We start from the raw sequence: 23,906 nt of genomic DNA on the forward strand, positions 1-23,906 counted from the left end.
ATTTTAAACCCTTCAATCCAGGCGAACCCCCCATCATTTGACCGCTGTGAGGACTTGGCAGCTCTGCTCTACCTGAATGAGTCCAGTGTTATGCATTCCCTGCGCCAGCGCTATGGAGGAAACCTCATCCACACATACGCGGGGCCCAACATGGTGATCATCAACCCTACCAGTGCCCCCTCCATGTACTCAGAGAAGGTGAGAGCTCTTGTTTTCTTTCACACTCCTTGCATCCAAATATGCCTACTACTTTATTATATAGCATCCCAATACTCATAAAACAGTTGGCAACAAATATTCACATGACCTCATAGTTCATCAAATGCATTATATATTCTGACAATATGCAATTACAGGCGGAAATACTCACTGTGGCAGCAATGCTGTGCATTATGGCTACTATATTTTATACAACTGTCCCTTCGTCAGTTAAACGCAATAGGAAATGGGCAACTGAAAGCCGCAAATGAGCTTTATTGGATTTCATGCAAGATAAAGTACTACCCATAAAATGTAATTACGATCCAGAAGAGAATTTATTTCGGTCATTGGTCCTAATTAAGTGATTTTGCATTATGGATCAAGTTGAATATGTGCCATGATGAGTGTTTTCTGCATTCTAAAGCTGAAACTATGATATATGTGAAAATGTTATTGCACTTAGTGCTGGAAAGATGGTTTACGCCAACTTTCTTTTCAAATTAACAGCTATTGATTTTCCCTTCAATGGAAAATGAATATTAATGGGTTTACATTTGAGGCTTTAAGGTTTTCATTATTGACTTTTCTGTTGAACAGAAAATAAACACTGTGTAATACATTAAGATTATTAGATTATTAGTTTGGCCTGTAAGCTCCTTGCTTTTGTTTTCCCAACAATGATCTTCACTAAGCTTGTCCACAGACTTCTGTTTTCTCGGGCAAGAGGCATAAAGAAAATGAATGTGTTTGTTTGTTAGAAGTTTATTTTTTCTCTTTGACGTTTCAGGTGATGCACATGTTCAAAGGCTGCCGTCGAGAAGACACGTCCCCTCATATATATGCAGTGGCTCAATCTGCCTACCGAAACCTTTTGACAACACGACAGGACCAGTCCGTCGTGCTGCTGGGAAAGAGTGGCAGTGGCAAGACCACAAACTGCCAGCATTTAGTTCAGTATCTGGTGTCCATCGCCGGCAGCACTGGAAAGATATTTACTGGTACAGAAACAGGAGCCTTACTAATCTCATCTCCTAGCAATTTTAAATGGTTTTCTAGGGATGAACTAAAATTTTGGCTAATGCTGGTGGCCTATAATATTATAAATCAATGCTTGCATACTTTAATAACATAAAGAAAGTGTGTTTTTTATTTTTAAGCTACAATCTGACATTCATTATTTAATTTAATTTAACTTAACTCTTCTGGGCAATTCAAACTGAAATGTGTAAAAGTGCAATCTGGTGTGAAAGCATCAGAATTTCACAATAGAAGTCATTCTTTTTAAAACTGTTCTTTTGTAACCAAGCCTAGAAAAACAAAATACTGTTGAATTGCTAATATTGGCCAGTATAATATGATCATTGTGCATTCCCATTTTTAACTGTGTATTATATCTATGTGCTTGAAAAGCTGGAACAGCCTGTGGTAAAGGGTAAATGGAAGGGTGTCATGCGGTCACTGGAAATGGGCTTGTATAGCGTGGGGAGAGTGTGAGCGCTGGGAAGAGGGTGACAGATGAGGTCTGTGCTAATGATGCCCACTAAAGCACTCTGATAATTAGCTGTCTTCAGGGCCTGCTCAGCCCCTGCTTGGTCAATAATGACCTAATGAAGACTACAGTGCTCATCAACTATACCATTAAAGAGGCTGTGATGTTATCTCCGTATGCTCAACTCTGTATGCAGGATCCTCTCTTCGAGTGCGGTCAATGTTAAAGAGTGAGTCCTTTAGTTAAATATTAACGTGTCTCTTCCAGCTGAGAAATGGCAAGCGGTCTACACAATCTTAGAGGCCTTTGGAAACAGTGCCACCTCCATGAACAATAACGCAAGCCGCTTCTCCCAGATCGTCTCGCTGGATTTTGACCAGGCTGGTCAGGTGGCCTCTGCCTCTATCCAGGTTTGTCGATATAGTACTGGGTCATATCTAAATTATATAAAATGCACATTGTACTAATTTTATGACTTATAGTTAAATGGCAACCCATCATCTAACCACCCACTTCAATCAATAATAATAATCATACATTTATTATAATAATAAGTTTTAATAATTTAATCACTGTATAGTACAATACTGTGCAAAATGGGCAAAAAATAGAATTCCCCTATTGTAATTATATAAACATGTCCATTCTGTTTGTTATGTTTTGTTGATTTGACTAAGATTCATTAATCTCTTTATTTTATATGTAGACCATGCTGCTGGAGAAGCTGAGGGTGGTGAAACGACCAGAGACGGAGTCCACTTTTAATGTTTTTTATTACATGATGGCTGGAGCAGACAGCACACTCAGGTAAAGTCATGGTAATTGAATGTAGTGTGCTTTTAAAACAAATGTACTTTTGCTATTGAATTTTTCAGTTATTTTGCCTGGAACCCAACATTTCTGCTCTTAAAAAAGCTTGCACTATCGAAGAAATCTGTAAAATACCTTGATTATTTAATAACTTGATTGTATTTCAATTTTCCTGCAGAACGGAGTTGCATTTTAACCACTTTGCAGAGAACAGTGCTTTTGGGATTGTGCCTCAAACTAAGGTTAGTTTTGAGTAGATTGAATAGTTTGCCAGCAGCAGAAGCAAAATCATTTTTAAAATGATTTATTAATTTAGTGGGCAATGCATACAACAAATAAAATGTGTTTTATTTTATTTCTAATATTCTTTTTGTGTGTGTGTGTGTGTGTGTATACACAGTCTGAGGACAAGCAAAAGGCATCACAACAGTTCACTAAACTGCAGGCAGCTATGAAGGTGCTGGGCATCTCTTCTGATGAACAGAAAGCTCTGTGGCTCATCCTTGGGGCCATATACCACCTTGGAGCTGCGGGGGCCACAAAAGGTAATGCAACGCTCACCCAGTCAGACAGTGTGGTGTGTTATTGATTTACTTTCAAGAAATCCCAAATCACCAATAACCCCAGCATAAACCCTTAGCAAAACATATTTAGAACGTTTAAACGGGTGGTTCATTGCGATTTCACTTTTTTAACGTTAGTTTGTGTGTATGCTGTCTCTAGGGTCCACAGTCATGGGAAACTCAGAAATTGCTGGGAATATTCAAATTGTGTGTGTGTGTGTGCACTGGTTTGGGTTGTTTATGAGGACACAAATTTGTATAATGTCATGGGTATGACAGGTATTACAATATGAAGGTGGTTTATGAGGACACTTCCTGTGTCCCTGTAATTCAAAAGGCTTAAAATTTTTTGTTTTTTTTGAAAATCTAAAGTTTTCTGTGAGGGGTAGGTTTAGGTGTAGGGCGATAGAAAATACAGTTTGTACAGTAGAAAAAACAATTACGCCTATGGGGAGTCCCCGTAAACCACCAATACCAACGTGTGTGTGTGTGTGTGTGTTTATCTTATAAAATCATGGAAAATTGCTCTTTTTTTTGTGTTAAATTTCTATAAAGCTATTTAAAAAAAAAATCATTATCCAGTAATTAAATGGTGTGGGAAAGGTGTGTGTGGGCTTGGATTTGAATACATGGCCATATGTCTGTTTTAATTGTATGTGATGTGTACTAGTTTGTTGCTGATATATCGTCACTGCAGTCACTGAATTGCTCAGTATCTGCAGTAGATCCGTTCGTTCTAGTCTGGTACTCTTTCCTGTACCTGCATGCCTATGTTACAAAGCAGAGGCTGATGAAGGTAAAGAGCAAGAATATTATATATCAGCACAACAAGCAAATACCTCATTTGTGTATGTGTGTGTGGTTTTATGCTGTTATCGTAGTTGCCAGACATTTCCATTTGCATTTGCATTATTGTCTTCTTTTCTTTCTTCTTTCATTTCACTGCTGGGCTTCTTTTCTTTTAGAGGTTTATAACAATGTCTTAGTCTTGAAGCTTAGATAAAACTTTGGAGGGAATATGTGCGGGTGAGGGAGGGGAGCATCGTAACTTTGTTGTCTTATAAATCCCAGGCTCTCTGATGTTTCTCCATGTTGTAGACTTTTCATTTCTGCAGTGCTTTTCTGTTGTTAAGCCGCAAACACAAATAAAAAGCCTGTTCGCTCTCAGTTCTTGTTTATTTTTGGCATTCATCTATTCCACCAGAGGCCTGTGTTGTTTTCCGTCTCTCTCTCTCTGCGACCTCTTCTGGTTGTGGCAACTTCACTTCAGCTTGTGTGTCACTCTTCTTGTGTATGACTCTGTGGTTAGCTCTGAGGTCAGTCGGAACAATATCTGCTTTTGCGACACATTTGAAAATCCTTTAAAAAATGTTTTAAAAGCTGACACATTTTCTGTGATGTCTAAACGTTAAAACTCACAGACATCATCAGACCAATTTTTGACAGTTCTGAAAGTGAGAGTTTTATACAGTCAGTGGTTTTCAATAGTGGTTGTCAAAATTTACATCGAATATCAACAATATGGTACCAAAATAGCTTGTTGTAAAAAAAAAATAATTGTTTTTTGATAAAACAATGTAATCTGTTCAAACATATTCAACCAAATACTATTAGAATTGTATTTGATATTTGTTTGAATATAAGCAAATAATTATGTTTATTAATATTATCATGAGGTGTATATGCCCAGCCATATACAAAATAATAATATGACATATATTTACACTAATGTTTTATAATTGTTCCAGCAACCAGTAATCTTGAAACTCATCTTTGTTTCAGTTGAATCCATATTTAATCTAGTCTAGGATGTAGTTTCTTTTACCTTCTATAGTTTTGCTCATGATTTTTTGAGGATGAGGACATGTCACACATGGCATCTGCTTAATTTGGCAAGTGTTTACCAAGTAACGGATGGATTTGCATGAAAATACCACAGTGATTGACTGGATGACAAATTTGAAGAACAAAATATATGGAAAGAGTTTTTCCTCCCTTTAAAATTGATATTCTAAAAAAGCATAATCAAACAGCATTTTATCATCCATGACCGGAACTAACCTTTACTTTACTTTAATTCATAATGCGCCAGATGAAAACCACTGTTGTTTTTCTTCCAAACTTTCAATATTTGGTTAAAACTGGATCTTTTCTAAAAATCTGTATCCTAAAGCTAATATGACTGTACATTAATGAAATAATCAGCGGAATTGCACAAGACTTCTCTCAGATACCATAAGAGCCCCACAGTCATTAGTGTTGCTTCATTCGACATGGTATATTTACACTGTCCCTGTGCATCTCACAGCGGGCCGGAAGCAATTTGCACGTCATGAGTGGGCCCAGAAGGCGGCTTACCTCTTGGGTTGCACCCTAGAAGAGCTCTCGTCTGCTATCTTCAAACACCAGCCCAAAGGAACCTTACAGAGATCCACCTCATTCCGCCAGGGACCAGATGATGTTGGGACAGGAGACAACTCGGGTAAGACTTTTCATAAAACAAGACCTCTGATACAAAGGAATTGTGTTTGCTGGCTTTGGCAGTATTAAAATGTATGTTTTGCCTCACAGCTCCAAAGATCACAGCTCTGGAGTGTCTGGAGGCCATGGCTGCTGGACTCTACTCTGAGCTCTTTACTCTGGTCATCTCACTTGTTAACCGGTAATGTTTGTTACCTCTCATGGTCAGGACAAAAATGTCTGCCTTTTTCCCATTAAGAATGTAAAGATTAGTAGTGGGAGTAGGCTTTTAAATTGCCTACCATACTTCCCAGTTTCATTTGTGAACGAGAAAAAAAGCCTGTATTGTTTGATGCATCTAACCTACATTAAATGTGCATCTGTTGTTTGTTTGTGCTGGTTTAGAGCGCTGAAGTCGAGTCAGCATTCCCTGTGCTCTCTGCTTATTGTGGACACACCAGGATTCCAGAACCCAAAGTTAGCCAAGCGGGACCGTGGCGCCACCTTTGAAGAGCTGTGCCACAACTACACCCAAGAACGTCTCCAAACGCTTTTCCACGAACGCACCTTTGTACAGGAGCTAGAGCGCTACAAGGAGGTGCATAAATCCATCCCGTTACAACTATCAAATTATTCCTTTAAAAAAAAAAAAAAAATTATATTCGACAGGAGACAACTCGGGTAAGAGCTTGCATAATACAAGACCTCTGATACAAAGGAATTGTGTTTGCTGGCTTTGGCAGTATTAAAATGTATGTTTTGCCTCACAGCTCCAAAGATCACAGCTCTGGAGTGTCTGGAGGCCATGGCTGCTGGACTCTACTCTGAACTCTTTACTCTGGTCATCTCACTTGTTAACCGGTAATGTTTGTTACCTCTCATGGTCAGGACATTCATTTTCTTTTTATTAATGTAGGTTTTTAAATTGCCTACCATAGATCCCAGTTTCATTTGTGAACAAGGAAAAAGCCTATATTGTTTGAGGACTCTAACATACATTAAATATATATCTATTGTATGTTTGTGCTGGTTTAGAGCGCTGAAGTCGAGTCAACATTCCCTGTGCTCTCTGCTTATTGTGGACACACCGGGATTCCAGAACCCAAAGTTAGCCAAGCGAGACCGTGGAGCCACCTTTGAGGAGCTGTGCCACAACTACACCCAAGAACGTCTCCAAACGCTTTTCCACGAACGCACTTTTGTACAGGAGCTAGAGCGCTACAAGGAGGTGCAGCAGTCCACCCCGTTACAACTATCAAATTATTCCTTTTTTTTATTAAATAAATTATAGGCTCAATTCATTTGGGCTGTCTAGCTGAGTTAAATCGATCTTGATTTTATTACAACCTCAAATTTAATTATGCAGAATTAACATGTTTGTCTAAGCTATCATAATCAAATGTGCTTACCTTGTTAACACAATCAATAATCAGGCTAAGTACATGAGCCAATCAGAGATCAGTCATAGAGATAAAGGTACTGTAAGCGATGTTCTGGAACTCCCTACAGACTTTCAGTCGGCATGAAATGAAAATTCTGTTCTAAAAATTTGTAAATGTACGTTATAGAGCTTATTGTGAACAGTTCATCCATGTATAAATTTGATTTGTACTTTTTTTATTTTATAATGTTTAATCAAGATGTCATAACTCTTAACTCTCATAACTCATAACTCTAACTCTTTGGGTGAAAACAACAGAATTTTTGAGTGCAACACCCACATACCCAAAATCCAATTAACAACCAATGGATAGAAAAAAGTTCCCACCCTAATCTGTAACACTTGGGTGAACATAACAATACAGAAGAAAAAAAATCTGTTGCTACTTCCGTTTCATTGTGATTTTACGGTGTGTTCACATTTAGTGAAATATTTACGAAATTCAACCCATCGCAAAATCTATGTGGGAATATCTTTTGACCTCATGAGAAATTCCCTCACTCGAACAATGGTAAATGTTGACCGCACATTTAGTCACAGAATTTGCCTCATAGTGATCTGATTGGCCAGTGCGCATATATTTTTGGCAGTTCACAGAACTTAGGGCTGTCATAGAGACAGGCTTGGTATTTCAGGGCACTGAATTCAGTGAGATGTCTGAGTAACATTCCACTCAAATCGCTTATAGCACCTTTAATCAAAGGTCTTGAAATGATAAATTTTCATGCTTCAGCCTCTTACTTGGTTTTTTATTTGGCCACGAGGCTGTAAAATAATAGAACAAGAAAAAATATGGTATTAGACACATGAAAAAAAAATAAAAATAGAAACCTTTAACCCCAAATCAGTTTGAAATCGTAGCTGACTAATACTCCCTTTATCCCTGTTTAGGAAAACATAGAGCTTGCATTAGATGACATAGAGTCCAGTACATCACTGTCTGTATCAGCTATAGACCAAGCCTCCACTCAAGCATTGGTAAGCAACTCTTTACTTTCTTTCCTCCTCAGGTTTTTGTAGTGCATCCCAGTCTGTCCCCAAAGGGGCCTTATCTGGAGAATGTGGGCTTTTCAGTTTCAGCAGTGACTTGAATCACTGAGTTTTCCCTCGTCTCTCACACAACGTTGGGGAAAAACTGTTTGACTGCTTGAAAGTTCTACTCAATGACTTTTGTGTCCTTTAGTTTGTCATTTGAGTGCGAACTCAACCTCAAAGTTGTTATCTGTGGCGGCAAGTTATTATATTGTCATATCTAGCCAGTCGTTGCAGGAGCAGCGTGTCAGGAACGTGGCTTTCTGGGATGTTAATGAGACCGGAGAGGCTGTTCTTTTTCTCTATATGTGTATTGAGTGGGAAGTGCCCTCCCTCTTTTTAAAGCACAGCGTTCAGCATCTTTGTTAATGAAAGCACTTTTGATGACATTGTCTCTGTCACAAAAAGTGTCTGGATCATGCTTAGTAGTCCCTGTTAAATCTGAATCATACTGGAATCAGAGACAGATTTTTAGCTCAGATTTTATTTGTACCTTATATTTGACACTGGAAACTCTGTTTTGACAGCATTTCATCTTGTGTGTGTGTGTGTGTGTATGCATATTTGAACGGTAGTATATATTATTACCTACAGTATATGCTATGTGTTGTTAGTTTAAAACATAACTTTCTTATTGTCATCTTGACTGCACCTGCGTGGACACATGGTACATGTTACTTTTCTCAGCAATATACCAATCACACTCTGCAAGATAGGGCATTTTAATTATTAATTTTCTAGATATTGCTGCAACCAATTTCCATTAGTATGTCAGGTAACCATCTTTACTTATGATTGAATTAATAGATTAAAACAGGCATCCTCTGCTTAAAAAAGGATTTTAGATTAGAATGGGTCAGTGATATGTGACTGATTGCAAAAACGATGAGTGTAATTTTTATTTCTGACAAGCTGCTTTGAGTGTCACTAGAAAGTGTTTTGAGTGCCCCCAGTGGTCTCGATCACCAATTACAGTTTTACGACTTGAATAAACACAATTGCCTGTGTAGTCATATAATCTTTTAAGTCTTTTTCTGCTTTTCAATTTACTGAAGTTTTGAAAGAAATTCATAAATTGTCAAATGAGCATTAAAAAAATCAATGAATTGAAAGCACTCGCTAAAACAACCCTGACAGGTTAATTAGCAAATCTGTGTCTGATGAAAATAGTACTGAGGCATAGTGACACGGTCTCATCAGTAGGGATGGGTACCGAAACCCGGTATTTAATCGGTCCCGGGGCTAAATTATGAAAGACCGGAGTATCGATAAGCTCTGACGTTAACGGTTCTGCTATCGGTACTAGAGAAATTAAGAAAACACACATACATTTATTTTTGCTATATATACATAGCATATATTATCTTGCAAATTCTATCTCACCAGAGTCGCCAGCTGTTTTTATATGCAATGATATTCAAACATTTGTCTATGATGCATTTTTGCTATTCGCAATTCAGAAGCGAGATCGCGCTCGTGCGGAGGAGCTTCAGCACGCGCAACATGAAAGCCCTGCTTAATTATGATAGAGGAGAGAACTAAACATTCAAACGTCTGCTTACACTTTAGGCCTGTGGCTGTTTTATTAAGCTAATTAAAATTTTTTATTTCGATTTTGACTTTTAAGGATTATAGCCGCATTTTTTCTAGCGCAACTTTTTTTCCCTTCACAGCGGTGTGCATTCATTCCTCCCTAAAACCCAAACTTAAAGTCAGAATCAGCACAATCGGTGATTGTTGAAAAAGGCCGTCTTACACTGTTGCTAAATTGCGGGACATGTTTGATAATAAAATGTGGAAAGCACAATCCGCACAAGAGACGCTGTTCCTCAGGCTGAAATGTGTGCGCGCGGCGCGCTCCAAAACGGACAAACAAATTACACTTAGAGCTTCGGGTGCATGTCCAATCGATCAAATACACACAAAAATACGTCAAAATGGCCAGCTTGGAGAGTATTTACTTAAACACAGTTTATGTCTTAAGTGGAGGAGAACAGTTGGGAGAAAATCCGATGTATGTCAATATATTGTCTTAAAGTGACAGACTGGCGCTTGGGCCATCAAAATGCAAATCTGCTCTTAATCTGAATAACGTTATAGCTTTAATAAGCATTAATCTATCAATACATACAGTGAAAACTGTAATTACTTAATTTACTTGTAATACTTAATTACTTACTTGTAAATTAATTACTTGCCTGAACAGTAATGTTAGTAGACCTTCATGGAAAAATGAAAGCACTGTTTATTTCATTTCATTTGTATATTTGTCTTATTGTATTTGTCAGTTTGTTTTACTTTGTTTCTTTGTTCATATATATAAATAACAAAAAGTACGATAAGAATACTGTTAAAGTACCGAATCGATAAGCAGTATCGGTAAGAGTAGTAATACCGTTAAAACCTTAACGATACCCATCCCTACTCATCAGTGTGAAAAGTAATATTTAAAGACAGATTCTGAGCATATTCATAAGCCAACGTAATTGCTGTAAGTTCTTTTCCGCACCGGCCTCATCCACAGTTATTCAGCAGCCTGCAAAATGTCAGTGCGGTAAAGCAGAACAAGGGAGAAGCCATTACTGGTATTAATTGCTTAAGTAGACAGGCAGAGTGTAAGGTTTAAAAATGCCTGCTTGACTGCCCTGGAGCTCTTACTTAATACAGGCCTTTAATGAGGAGCCTTTTTTCCCCTCGTTTTCTACTCCTCTCTCTTATTCTATAAAGGATAGTAATTGCTTTCATGTAATGACTAATGTTGTGTTTGAGGTCATTATCGAAATATGAAATGAAAAGTAAATTAAACAATGCACAGTCTTGATGAATGAAAGGGGCTTGAATTGCGAGTAAACAACGTTTTTGAGAGAGATTGAGCTTGTTATAGCCAAGATGCAGCATGCGCATTAGGGTCTAACGTCTTGTTAGTCTCACTGTTGATTCATGAGAAAAATCTCGGTGGCAAAGAATTTCAAAAAACGTGGTGTAACCTTGCCGAGAGTGATGAGTTGGTAGTGCTGTCATAAGGTTTTAGAGGTCCTTTTCTAACAGGTTAATGCTTTAAAGTGTGGTCACATTCACAAATGTCCTTTATTCTGTGAATTAACCCTATAAAGCCTATTTTATATTTGATATGCAAATTATCAACATGATCAAAACTTTGCTTGAAAACCTGTTGTACACTAGATCTACTAGATGCCTATTTGCTGTGAAATTTATACGGATTTTTATAAAGTAAACGTAAGAATAACTTGAACACAAGACTGAAGCAACTTATGTTCACTTGATTATCAATACATAATTTATTACAAAATTCATGTTAAAATGTGAGTGTCAAATATGACACATTAAGCTTTCGAGAAATGTTTATCTGTTCATCTCACAATCATCATTGTATTGTATTGCATTATATGTTTTGCCCCCCAAAAATGATCAGAGCTTTGATCATAAAAAAAAGATTTGATTTTTCTGACTGTTCATTTATATATCAGGCTTTACAAGGTTAAACATTAAAAAGTATTTATACTATGGCTCGAAATTGGGGTTGAAACCTAAATCGGGGGCTCGTCCGGGATTTGAATCGGTTTTGTCCTCAGCTCCCCTTTTATATTACGGTCGCGTCTACGGTTAGAGTCTAACAAAGTGCTCTTGCATGTCCATGTGATTCAGGTACGGACCTTGGCCAGGACAGATGAGGCGAGGGGCCTGCTGTGGCTGATGGAGGAAGAAGCTCTGCAGCCCGGAGGCTCAGAGGAAACCCTGCTGGAGAGACTCTTCAGTTATTACAGCCCTGTGGACGGAGAGAGCAAAGGTCAGAACACAATACACCTCCCGCATGCCCAACCACACACATACTTTAACACATAGACATTTATGTATGAAAAGATCATGCAACCTAAATGCGTCCCTCAGGCCCTGCCCTGCTGCTGAAGAGTGAGAAGGCACATCACTTTCTGTTGGGTCACAGCCATGGGACTGACTGGGTGGAGTATGATGCTCGGGGCTGGTTGAGCCATGCCAAACAGAATCCTGCCTCTCAGAATGCGGCCATATTACTGCAGGACTCTCAGAAGTAAGACCCTTATTATGAAATGAATTACTAATATTTGCCTGCTGGTACAAACATTTAGCGAACTCCATCTCTGTAAGCGCTGTGAGTTTGGGTCGGTTATAACATGTATGTGAAAATGCAGTGAGAATCATTACTCTATGGTTAAATGTTTGAAAGAGAAGGAATTAAGAAAGCCAATAATTTTTTATTAAATATTTATTGATTACATTTTTTACTTTAAGTAATAAATATTTAATTATTTATAAAAAAATTTACACAATTATTTATTTAGTTTTTATAGTTTAAATAATAACAAATAAATTTGTTATTATTGTTGTTATTATTAATATGATTATTATCATTATTATATAGTAATATTTAATGTGTTTTTTTTCCAGTTAACTTGAAGTGTTTTGGTCAAATTAACGTTTACTATATGTTCAGTGTTTGGGAAGCTAATGTTACTTGTTACTGAAAAAGCAACTGCTGAGATACGATTATGTGTAATGACAACCTTTTTTTGCTTATTTCAAATGTTGCATATTTCACTTGTGGAGGCGTTAAATGATCCAGCTCATTCTGTGTATACTCTGGTCCTTCTCTCTGCAGGAAGAATATCAGCTGCTTGTTTATGGGGCGTTCAGGGGGAGCCACAGTTTTGTCAGGCTCTATTGCTGGGCTTGAGGGCGGATCACAGCTGGCCTTGCGCAGGGCAACAAGCATGAGAAAGACCTTCACCACTGGTGTGGCCGCTGTTAAAAAGAAGTCCCTCTGCATCCAGATTAAACTGCAAGTGGTGAGTACTTCAGATGTGAAAACTACATCCATACATTAATGCATTCAAAACAGCTAGACAGAGAGCAATGAAATGGAACCTTATTATGGACCTCCTTGACTGGAATAGAAAATGTAGGGCTCTCAATATGTGTTTTTAAAGATCTTAGAGCTAAAACTAAACATGCTAAAATATGAAGTAGAAAATCTAGATAAACCAGTCACCCTCATTAATAAGTTATTCATAACCATTTATAACCATTGTGACTAGAGGTCGACAATACAGATTTTTTGATGGCCGATGGAATCTCTTAGAGCAGGGTATCTGATGTCCTATTTAATTTAAAGATGATAAGTCTCTCATGCTGAAATTAAATTTATATTTATTTTACATAATATTTACCAAATTAGAAGTAAATAATTCTAAAATGAACCAATATGAAAAAGTAATTTAATAAGTTGATGAAAAAATAAACCTGTAAAATAATAATTCGTACTTCAGAAAGAGCTGCAAAATAGAAGTCCCGGCACTATCAAAATAAAGGTCCCACTCGCACTTTTCAGCCAAACAGAAAAAAACATATTGGCAGATAATTGAGAAATGCCAAATATCAACCACTAATCATGACCCATTAGTGTCAGAAAATTTTGTAATATGGTCAAACAGCTTTTCTGAACTTAATGTGACTGTTGTGTTTTCCCGTAGGATGCACTGATAGACACAGTGAGGCGGTCCAGGGTGCACTTCGTGCACTGTCTGCTGCCTAAAGCAGAGACTTCAGCTGGGGATTTGAAGGTGCTGGGAGGACCCTCGTCTCGCTCTGGGGAGATAGACGCACACGGAGAAAGCTGTGACAACGGCCTCATGCAGCTGGATGTGTGCTTGCTCCGGGCGCAGCTCCGTGGCTCCAAACTGCTCGACGCCCTCCGTATCTACCGCCAAGGTTAGAGTTTAAAAAGCATTTTTAAAAGGCATTTAAAACATAAGATAAAGACACTGAATGACCCTGGTTATCGATCTGTGACCTTTATTTTGAAGAGAATGTAGAAAAATGTCTGAAAAGAGGAAAGATTTAAAAGTTCAAATTTTCCATGCAGGTTTGACTTTTGCGAATATCGCATTTTTCTCGCAGGGTTTGTTGACCTTTGTAGGGCTTATGTGGCCAGATGCTACGTAGTATTCTAGATGTCTTTTTTTTTTTTCATTCTCGGAGACGTTCATGAGTTTATTTTGTTGAGTAGTCTTTTTGAAAACATTGCAGTGAAATCAGCAAAATGTCACTGGAAACTGTTTTGGCACATTTCAGCCTAAAGCCCTGAGTAAGCAGAACATTCTCAAGATAAGCAACTGACCAATGCCCTCATCATTGCTCTCTGCTGAACCTCCACAGACCTGTAGCTTTCTAGAATCACACATGTCCTTCTCCTGTAATGCTCCTGTCGTTCGGCTCTCCCTTTCCTCAAGGTTATCCCGATCATTTGGTCTTTTCGGAGTTCCGTCGCCGCTTTGATGTGCTGTCTCCCTATCTGACGAAGAAGCATGGGCGGAACTACATCGTAACCGATGAGAGAAGGGTGAGTGTCCTTTTATTTGTGTTTGTGAGTGTGTTGTTTCTCTGAGCGCCGTTTAGCTCCTCCTTCAAGAGTTGCTCTTCCATGTAATTGATTATGACAATGCTCAGGGCAGAGAGCTGTGTTGTTGTACACATCTTTTTCCTCTTAATCTCGGCTCTGCTCTGGTGACAGGGCAATAAAGTCTTTAATCAGGGCCCAGAGTGACGACTCTATCAGTGGCATTCTGTCCTGTCACTGACCCTGCTTCTGTTATTGAGTCTACAAAGACCCGTAATGTCCCAATGTGAACTTCATGTGTATATAAATGGATATATATATATGTGTGTAAATATGTGCATTTTAATGTATATGTTCCACTGAAACATTTGGACATATTTAACTGAATATAGGTTTCTCATGACCTTAAAGACACTTTGATCTAAAGGTGTATGCTTAAATGCTTTATTAGCTTTTTGACAAATATAAATGGTAATGTATCAAATGGTAATAATCAATTTACTTAACTAAAAAACTTTTTAGCATGAATGGACCAGAAAGTGAACTAAATTTTATTTTATTTTATTTTAGTTTATTAATATGATTAATATTATATGTATTATTATATTATGGGAAAATAATATCAAATATAGTTTAAATGTAATATGATTTGATTTCAAATTATAAAGTTAGTTAAAAATATACAGTGGATTTTATTTTATTCATTTTATAGTATGAATGGACCAGATAGTAAAGGAAAATAATATAAAATATAGTTTTGATTCAGTTTTTTTTTGGTCCCAGTTCCCATACTTCTATTTGTGGTTTGATAACATACTACTTTTGACTGGTACAGTTCCCATACTTCTATTTGTTGTTTGTACTACTTTTGACTGGTACTGTATGTATATTATCTATTTATGCCACAGGTAATAGGTCAGTTACAGGCTCAAATATATGTATCTCATGAGAATGATCTTTGCTCTCATGTTGCTTTAGCCATGTTTTTCAGAGGTCTCTCTTTGGTAACTAATTCTCAGCAGATTCCCCAATTAGACCTGTGATCTATCTGTCGCGGCTCAGTCTGAGACGTGACTTTTGGCTTGTCTCTCACCACTGAACCGGTTCTCCAGACAGCCCCTGTGCCCCTGCAGAGAGCACTCAATACCTGCTTGTGCTTTTAGCTCCAACTCTAGCCATTAGTCATCAGTCCACCAAGATTTTTTTAATCCCCTGCCATGTTATTATTTGCCTGACATCTTGTCAGGAAGAAAACACTCATGGGTGAGTGGAAGAGAGGGGTCAGACATTAAGACAGTTGTTTGTGACCCAGTTTCCCCAAGGTGGCTTAGCTTTTGGACAGAAAGAGCACCCCAGTCAGCACTCTACTTGGTGCTCTGCTGAGGTGGACGACACACTAGATCTTTATGTCTGTCTCACTGTTTTATACGCGTGTCTGTCTCTCTGTGCGTTTCAGGCTGTCGAAGAGCTGCTGGAGTCTCTTGAGCTGGAAAAAAGCAGTTATCACATGGGCTTGAGCAGGGTAAGTCATACCTCACAATACATGTACTAAACATAAAAAACGATAATGTAGCTTGTGATGTTAGACCCAGAAGTGGCTCATTAAGTACAATACTTAAGTTATACACTCTAGCCAGCAGAGATTTTATGTCATTTAGTTGTCTGGAATTAAATGTTTTAACACGCTAACTAGGACTTCACAATTAATAAAAAGAATAGTTAAGATTGCGATTACGGAAAAGTGTTAATACACATATCATGTCGGTTTACTCCTGTTGCATCTATTTACAATGTGTTTTGTAGCAGCTGAGCATTGTAACCAATCACAGACGTGTCTGTTGATTTTAAGATCGGGGGATTTGAACTCTTGACATCTGGCAACTACAACCATGAAAGCTTGTGGCTTGAAACACAAATGGCAAATTAAAAAGAGAAGTTTTCAGGATAAATAATCAGCGGGCAAATAACACAGATGATTATGCTTAATAAATCGAGAGAAGCCGAAATCGCGATCACGATTAAAATATGATTTATTGTGCAGCCCTATCTGAACTGAAACAACACTTAACTAATTTGAGCTAAATTATGACACTATTGTCTCTGCACTGTCTTCATTATTGCATTTCCATAATTGATTCTGCTATTTTCCTGTTTATCACTTTGAAGCTGCTTTGACAAAATCTATTGTATAAAGTTCTATAGAAATAAAGGTGAACTTGACTTGTTGACTGCACGAATGATATGGCCAATCAGTGAGCCAATTTGTGCATTTTAAGCCTGTTCCACAGGTGCTTGTTTTCACTCTTGTTCGTGGGACACCAAAAATGAGTCCTGAAAACATCACCTGGCATAGAATGGAAGCAAAAAGTATTGTTGAACATTTGGAATATGTCATAGAGACAAGATTTGTTTTACATTTAATTCATTGATTATAAGGGGAGCATTTGTGTGATTCAGAACTTGGACAGTCAGTGAGCTCACACTAAACTGCTATTAATCTAAATTAACAGGGTGTCCGTGGGGTCTTAAAAAGTATTAAAAGTTGATAAATCAATTTAGAGAAAATTAAGGCCCTTAAAAAGTATTAAAAAGTCTTAAATGCCATTTTCCAAGGTATTACATTTTGTGTAATCTTTTCATTACGTATATTTGTCCGAATAGTGGGGTTCTGTGTAGTTTATTTATGCAATCCCGCAAGATTTGACGTCATCTGTTACGACTCTCACTGACTGACTGCGCCGCTGTGTGATAGCGCGGGGCTTGTTGATCCCGCTCTCGCTGAATTTCTGACCATTACCGCATGCTCCCATCCGCTCCCGCGATTTTTGTGTCCGCTCCCGCAAACTTTCTAATATTGTATGTAATTTTCGCGCATCAGGGCGCCGCCATCAATATGTGGGTTATTTAAATCCCTTTTGAATGAGCGCTTGCAGTCGTAGTTCACTTTCGATTCCGCGATCGCGCGCGCACTGTGTAAAGGGAGCACATCTTACGATAAAAGATATTTGTCAAGGAGCTCGGGATCTGTTGAGGAGCAAATCCTCCAACATCTTGTCAGTTATCTCTCCTTACTTTTAACCCGTGATCAGTCAAATCTGACTTCTTCATCTCATGTTGGATGCTGGATTGTTGTTGTTTTTTTCCCCACGAAATTGGGCTGCTTTTTAACTGTTGCCATGGGTTGATTTTCCCCAGTGGGTTAAAGGTTTGAAATATTGCATAAATTACATTAGGTTGAAATGCTTGTACAGAAACATTTTGCATTCTACCCGTGCTAAATGTTTTGGGCCACACTAGTAGGAAACATTTGAGCTGTGTTTATGATAAATGTGCATAACAATGACTGTAAAATATGTATTTTAGGAATGAAAATGGTAATTGCGCTACTTTGGGCTGTGTTTTTTTTTTTTTTTTTACTGGCATGGGCTTGGGATGCACAGTTAAAATAATGTAATAGTTGTGATCATTATTTTACCTTCCATGATCATTCAGACATGATCAGGTGCAGTACTGACACTCTGTCAAGTCTGCATTTGCATCAAAATCTACATCTTTTGAATATACTGTGTGAACTCATTGCCCCGTTCGCTCGGAGAGCTTTATTTTCCCTCCTCAGTAAGTTTTGACAGTTGTTTTGTTTATTGGTCTAATTCTTGTTTCTTGGGTTGCATTGGTTAGTCACTCGATTAATTAATTTGAGAATTCTCTTGTGCGTCTTTCCCCCCTTCTGAATTATGTTGTATTGATAAGGAGTTATCACAAAGTAAGTCTGCACCGGCTTGCTTTGTTTGGTTTACTCTGGCTTGGCGCATGACGATAACTCACTACAAACACCAATCAGCCCAACAAGATATTGTGCTTCCAGACAAAGAACAGAAGCCTGGAGAGAGAGCCAAAATAATGACATTCTGATAAATAGCTGATTATATAAATGGGATTGGAGAAAAATGTGTCCAGGAAATACACAAATGATTAGTTGATGGCCATCATTTTAGAATTCTGCTAAAGTATAGAGATTCTCACCATTGTTTCTATATACAATGGCCATTTTATTTTATTTTATATTTGTAAAATAGTAGGGGTATTATTAACTTGTTATGCCCAAATCACAGATTCCCCCACCAGACTTGCACACAAGCTCCTCTCAGTAAGTCTGTTTAATTGTGCTATCTTACAATCAATATATAGTAAATGTAAGTTAGTGTCGCCGATGTAACCGGTTAAAACTTGGAGTGGTGATGATGAGGTCTTAAAATGTTTGGAAAGAGTCTTAAAAAAGGTCTTAAAAGGTATAAAATTTAACTCCATGATTCCTGTATATACCCTGATTAATTACTTCACAATGTCAGGGTTAAAAATCGACAGTTGTGTTTTTTTTTTGTCATAATCATGAAGCTCTAAAGCATCTAAATATTCAGTCTCTCTATGTTATGGATCAGTGCTTTGAGTTTGTGGCATACAGATTCGGCCTGAGTCACAAGGATCAGTTCCAAACAGATGGCATGATTTCCATTTAGATTGCCGAAACGTTTGCTTCTTCTACACCTCTTAGACACAGACTTTAATCCGCTCTGCTGCTGTGCTCACATCTGGATGGAAAGTTCGGCAAGGTGGGCTTCAGCCAAAAAAGACTCGTCGTCTCCTCTCCCATCGTGAAGCACTATCTGCTCTGGGCCGACGCTTTACCCAGAATGCTAAGCTGCAGATGGGACATGGCTGGCACCGTTGGCAGGCCTCATTGGCGGGCGTGTTGGAGCGAGAAAGACAATTATTCTGAGGTTTTCTGAGATTGCATGAGCCAGGCTGGAAGGTTGTGCTGTTGCACACTGGGTCTCCCCTAAACTTCGAATGATTAAAGCAGAATTCCTTTTGTGCATCTTCTGTAGACGATAGAATTTTCCCAAAGCAGCACTTCTTTCCAGCATAGGCTCTCAGGTACACCCCAGATCTGGTGCGGTTTTAATTAGGATTCTGTTCATCTAGATTAATCCATCTTTAAAACTAATAGAATTCTAATGCAATTAGACCATGTCCACAGAGTTTGATGAATGCACGTATGGAAAAAATGCAAGGTCCACTTCCCTCAAATTTCTCTGATTAAATGGCCTAATGGATTAGGATTCCGAAGTGTTAATCCAACTCGATTTGACACCCCCACCACAGAGCGGAAAATTACAAGTAAACAGAGCATGGGCAGAGGTTTAGAGGAAGTCCTCACACTTTCATACAGGGTGACTGTTTTCCAGGAATGGAAAATCTTGACTATGAAACTGTATGTGAATATAGTATATTATATATATCAGAAAGTTTGTTCTATTTCCAAATTTCTCATAGCAGTGGTCTATTTGCAGGTGTTCTTCAGAGCAGGTGTTTTGGCTAAGTTAGAGGAAAACCGAGATATCCAGACCAGACGCAACATCACCCTGTTTCAGGCTGCATGCAGGGGCTACCTGGCCCGACAGGCCTTCAAGAAGCGGAAGGTAAGTTCTCTTTACCTTATAAAAAAGAATTCATACTGTAAATGATTAACAATATACATACCACTGAAATATTAAAGACATTTTAAGCCACTTTTTGTCCCACCAGAGTGGAAATGTTTTGTTTGAGCATCTCTTTTCTGCTCCCAGTCAGAGCTCTCAGTGCTCGAGTTCATTTGTCCTGAGGTTTGTCTCAAGAGTCCATCAGAATGTCGTTGCTGTCTTGAGAAAATCCCTCTGGCTGTGTCCCCCGCTGACAGATAACATTCAATCAGCGCATCTCCGGGGAAGAAGCCACCTGCCCCACTGCCCTCCATCACAGGCCTATCGATTCTTCCGCCACTGAGTGCCTTGCACTCTCGCCTGCCCCCTCTCTGTCCATTAATTTCTGCTTTGCCACTCACTCTGTCTCTTTTTGGGTTTAAGCCCTGGCGTCTTCTATTTTGTTCTGTCTTCCTTTCAGTCTCTGATCCTTTGTGCTCTATTCTCATTTTCTCACTTCCACACTCATGCTATACCCTCAGTGGGATTGGCTCAGGATGTGAGGGCCGGTCCTACAGTTGCCTGTGACTCTGTCTCTGTCTCCTGAGAAGACTGGACCCCTGTCTCAGTAAAGTTTGCTTGAAAGGAGGAGGTGGGCTCGATGTAAATCCTCATGCTGCTGTTGGCCCTCGGTGGTCAGCTGCCTTGCTTCATCAACAACATCCACTTCCTCTTTCAGCGTTGCACACAAACCAAAAAGGCTTTCCTTGGCGAGTCTTTGTTTTCAGGTTACTTCAAAGCTCCTGACAGGAGACAAGACTGGATGTTTTCTTGTAAGTAAAAGGAGTTTGAATGAGGTTGTTTGCACTTGTGGGCTGTTGTTGGTATCGTAGATGTTAGTAGGGGTTGTTTTCTTCATTTAGACCCTGTTCTTTTGCCTCTGTTGTTTAGCAGGGCCCCTTGTAAGGCGTCTTTTGTAACACTGATTTGTAGGTGAGCTGCTTTATAGCTGTTGCCATAAAAGATGTCTTGTGTACCTCTAGATTTGTTTGACTTCTTTGAAGAAGTTCTTGAATAAGTACTGCAGCTTTCCATTTGCTGGCGGGTTCACTGTTATTTTCCGCTTTCTATAAAATTATTGTCCCAACAAAGAGCTTTGTCTGGATGCCTCTGAATCACAGCAACCTGTCCCCAGAGGTATTTATTTCTTTAGAAAGAAATCTTTTGTCAAGCACATGTCAGAAACTTGTGCGTCACGCTAGACTGAGAGATCAGTGTAGGGATTTGTACTGGACTGTTGCTGTAGAAAGTTTCCTCATGGGCTGTAACCTCACTTGACAGTCACTATGTAATGAATATTACATGCAAAAATGCCAACACTTTCTTTTTCTGACAAGCTCTAATCTGATTGGCTGGCTTTACACAATTTCTGGGAGTCAAGGTACACAAATAAATGCTGTTGAGAAATAAATAATCACAGGATTTGGTTTTCCAGCTAGTGATATCAGATATTTGAAATAAATGTTCAAGGACTTTGTTTGAGGCACTTACAAAACTTAAATATTGACAAGTATAATTTTATATTATGTCATGTTTTCAAAGATATGTTTGTGAAATAATTGGTAATGAGTTATGTTGGCGAAAACATTGGTTTTTGTCTACAACCTGCCACAAATGGACATTCAGTCTTTTTTATTATTTAATTAAATACTGTATTAACATGTCTTACTTATACAATACCTTTCAAAATTTTGGGGCAAGATGTTTTTTAATAATGTTACAAAAGGTTTCTATTTCAAATAACTGCTGTTCTTTTGAACTTTGTCAAATAATTAAAAAAAATGCATCAAGGTTTAATAAGAAATGTTTCTTGAGCAGCAAATCAGCATATTAGAATGATTTCTGAAGGATCATGTGACACTGAAGACTTGAATAATGACAATATGTTACAATAGAAAACAGTTATTTTAAATTGTAATCATTTTGACTGTATTTTCTTGTCAAATAAATGCAGCCTTGATGAGCATAGGAGACTTCTTTCAAAAAACATCAAAAAAATCTTATTGACCCCAAACTTTTGAATGGTAATGTAAATAAATAGCATATTATTAATGTTATAGTATTTTTCAACAAAATTACCTATGGTCAGTTATTTTACATGTCATTAAATGGTCTCTTCCATTCTGTTGTGTATTTCTTGGCTAGAATAATCTGCAAATTGAACCATTACACTGATAATTAAATGTCTGGTTATGTAACACTACAAAGGCCCCTGGCCTAGTGATGAAAACAGTTTTGGACAGAATCTCAGTATCATATCCTCTTCCAAATCTAAAAAAGTGAGTAGAAAGTGGAAGTGGAAAGACCTAAGTGTGTGATGGAGTCATTTCTGTTTTGTAGGATGTATTTAATAATGTCAAGACAAGAAGTGTTGAGTTGAATCGTTATGGCAGATCCCTGAGAGACAGTCATGTGGGACCAGGCTTCCTCTTGCAAACCACAGTTGCCACAATGCAAAATCAATTTCTCTCTCCGATCGATAATGGAGGGATCTCAGCACCTTAAAGTCTGTTCCAGTTTTAGAGTGCGTTCTAAGCCTTTGGTCTCTCCAGATTTCTCTGTCTTTCCTCTCTCCTCCTTTCTGTTTGTCTCTGTGGGGGGCATCTGAAAGGAGAACAACTCCACGTGGGCTTCTTTGAAGCTCGCTGGCTCCTCCCCAAGTTTCTTTGACGTTCAGCGGAAATGACAGTAGAGGGAGCTGGGCATTTCACGAATGCCAATCGAGTGTCTAATTAACTCATTGCCTAAAGACACAGTGTGAACAGGTGCCCTTGCAGACACGTGTGAGTGCGCTCAAATGTCCTTGTGTTCATACGCGCGGATGAATGCCACCTGCTGATCCTTATTCAAATTCACACCACACACCTGTTGGAAGGGTTGTGGCCGATTTAGTTGGAATCGCATCCTTTCGTACGTAACACTTAGTTCCTCCTGCCAGGCCCCAGGGCTCACAGGCACCATTTCCTCCAGACTGCCATGTTAATTAGGAAGCTCTTCCTGATTTTGCCGTCTCTTACAAGCTGTTTAGATGGCTGTTTGTGGCATTTGTTGTGGTCAAAGCGTGGCAAATGAGCTGCGGTGCATATGTCAGCCACGCGCTGCCTCTGTTCTGTGCCGAAGCTTTCTCGCCGTGACAAATTAGACGTAGCTCGAACGCAACGGGTGCGGACTCGGCTCCGTTAATGTGCTGAATTGGGCCTGTCTAATTGGGTTTCCAGATAATCCTCTATTATTTGAATCGTCCCTGTTCCTGCAGCATGTAAATCTTATGCAGGGTTTAAATCAGCTGCCAAGTAGTATTGAAGTTTAATTGAATTACTCAAAGGAGCTTGGGGCTTTTGCTTCGAGCTGCATTTCTACACAGTTGGTACGACTCCAGAATCACTCCTCTGTATAGCCTTCTGACGGCCTCATTGAAGAAAATGTGTTTGTTTTCCATTTATTCTTCTTGTGATCAACACCTGTAATGGGTGTTTTGCTGAGGGTTAGTATGTAGGCCATTTTTACGTCCACTTGATGGAGTAGAGCAGTGTTTTTTCAAACTGAGTCTAGAGTGGAAATAAGTGGGTTGCACACTGAGATGTGTGAGATGACTGACTGTGCATTCATGCCAGAAATATGAAAAATAAAAGTTCTCAAATTGAACTAATTTGTGTGGTTGGCATATGAAATGATTTTTAAAATAGTATTTGTTTATTTATTTTTTGAAATATTAAATAATTTTTTTTTTAAATGTTACATTTAAATATTTCCTAAATATTAGATTTAATTAAATTTAATTTGAGAACACTGTGAAATTGCTAAGTAGGCCCACCCAATATAGAAATTACTATTTAAAAAAAATATATATATATTTACTTATTTTTTATTTAAATTCATTTTTTCATAATATTACATTTAAATACTTCCTAAATATTACATTTAATTTAATATAATACTTTGAAATTCATAAGTAGGCCTATCCAATGTAATGAATAAAATGTAAAAAAAAAAAATT

The 23,906-nt window shown here is 38.3% G+C and overlaps 1 protein-coding gene across 6 annotated transcripts in view; it reads left to right on the plus strand.

Moving 5' to 3' along the window:
* LOC107718289 (unconventional myosin-XVIIIa-like) overlaps positions 1–23,906 on the plus strand; it is a 120,099-nt gene that overhangs the window by 58,707 nt on the left and 37,486 nt on the right. For all 6 annotated transcript variants that reach the window (XM_016525304.1, XM_016525305.1, XM_016525303.1 and 3 more), the window contains 17 exons: positions 989–1,199; positions 1,958–2,100; positions 2,397–2,497; positions 2,679–2,742; positions 2,901–3,045; positions 3,845–3,859; positions 5,372–5,545; positions 5,635–5,725; positions 5,929–6,121; positions 7,856–7,942; positions 11,663–11,804; positions 11,906–12,065; positions 12,654–12,840; positions 13,525–13,762; positions 14,284–14,393; positions 15,847–15,912; positions 19,742–19,870. In XM_016525304.1, coding sequence (XP_016380790.1) covers positions 989–1,199; positions 1,958–2,100; positions 2,397–2,497; positions 2,679–2,742; positions 2,901–3,045; positions 3,845–3,859; positions 5,372–5,545; positions 5,635–5,725; positions 5,929–6,121; positions 7,856–7,942; positions 11,663–11,804; positions 11,906–12,065; positions 12,654–12,840; positions 13,525–13,762; positions 14,284–14,393; positions 15,847–15,912; positions 19,742–19,870 — 2,256 coding nt within the window. The remainder of the gene's footprint in view (positions 1–988; positions 1,200–1,957; positions 2,101–2,396; positions 2,498–2,678; positions 2,743–2,900; positions 3,046–3,844; positions 3,860–5,371; positions 5,546–5,634; positions 5,726–5,928; positions 6,122–7,855; positions 7,943–11,662; positions 11,805–11,905; positions 12,066–12,653; positions 12,841–13,524; positions 13,763–14,283; positions 14,394–15,846; positions 15,913–19,741; positions 19,871–23,906) is intronic.

This window comes from Sinocyclocheilus rhinocerous, unplaced genomic scaffold (genome assembly GCF_001515625.1).
Source record: "Sinocyclocheilus rhinocerous isolate Xijiao unplaced genomic scaffold, SAMN03320098_v1.1 scaffold1024, whole genome shotgun sequence".
In the NCBI taxonomy this organism is placed as follows: domain Eukaryota; kingdom Metazoa; phylum Chordata; class Actinopteri; order Cypriniformes; family Cyprinidae; genus Sinocyclocheilus; species Sinocyclocheilus rhinocerous.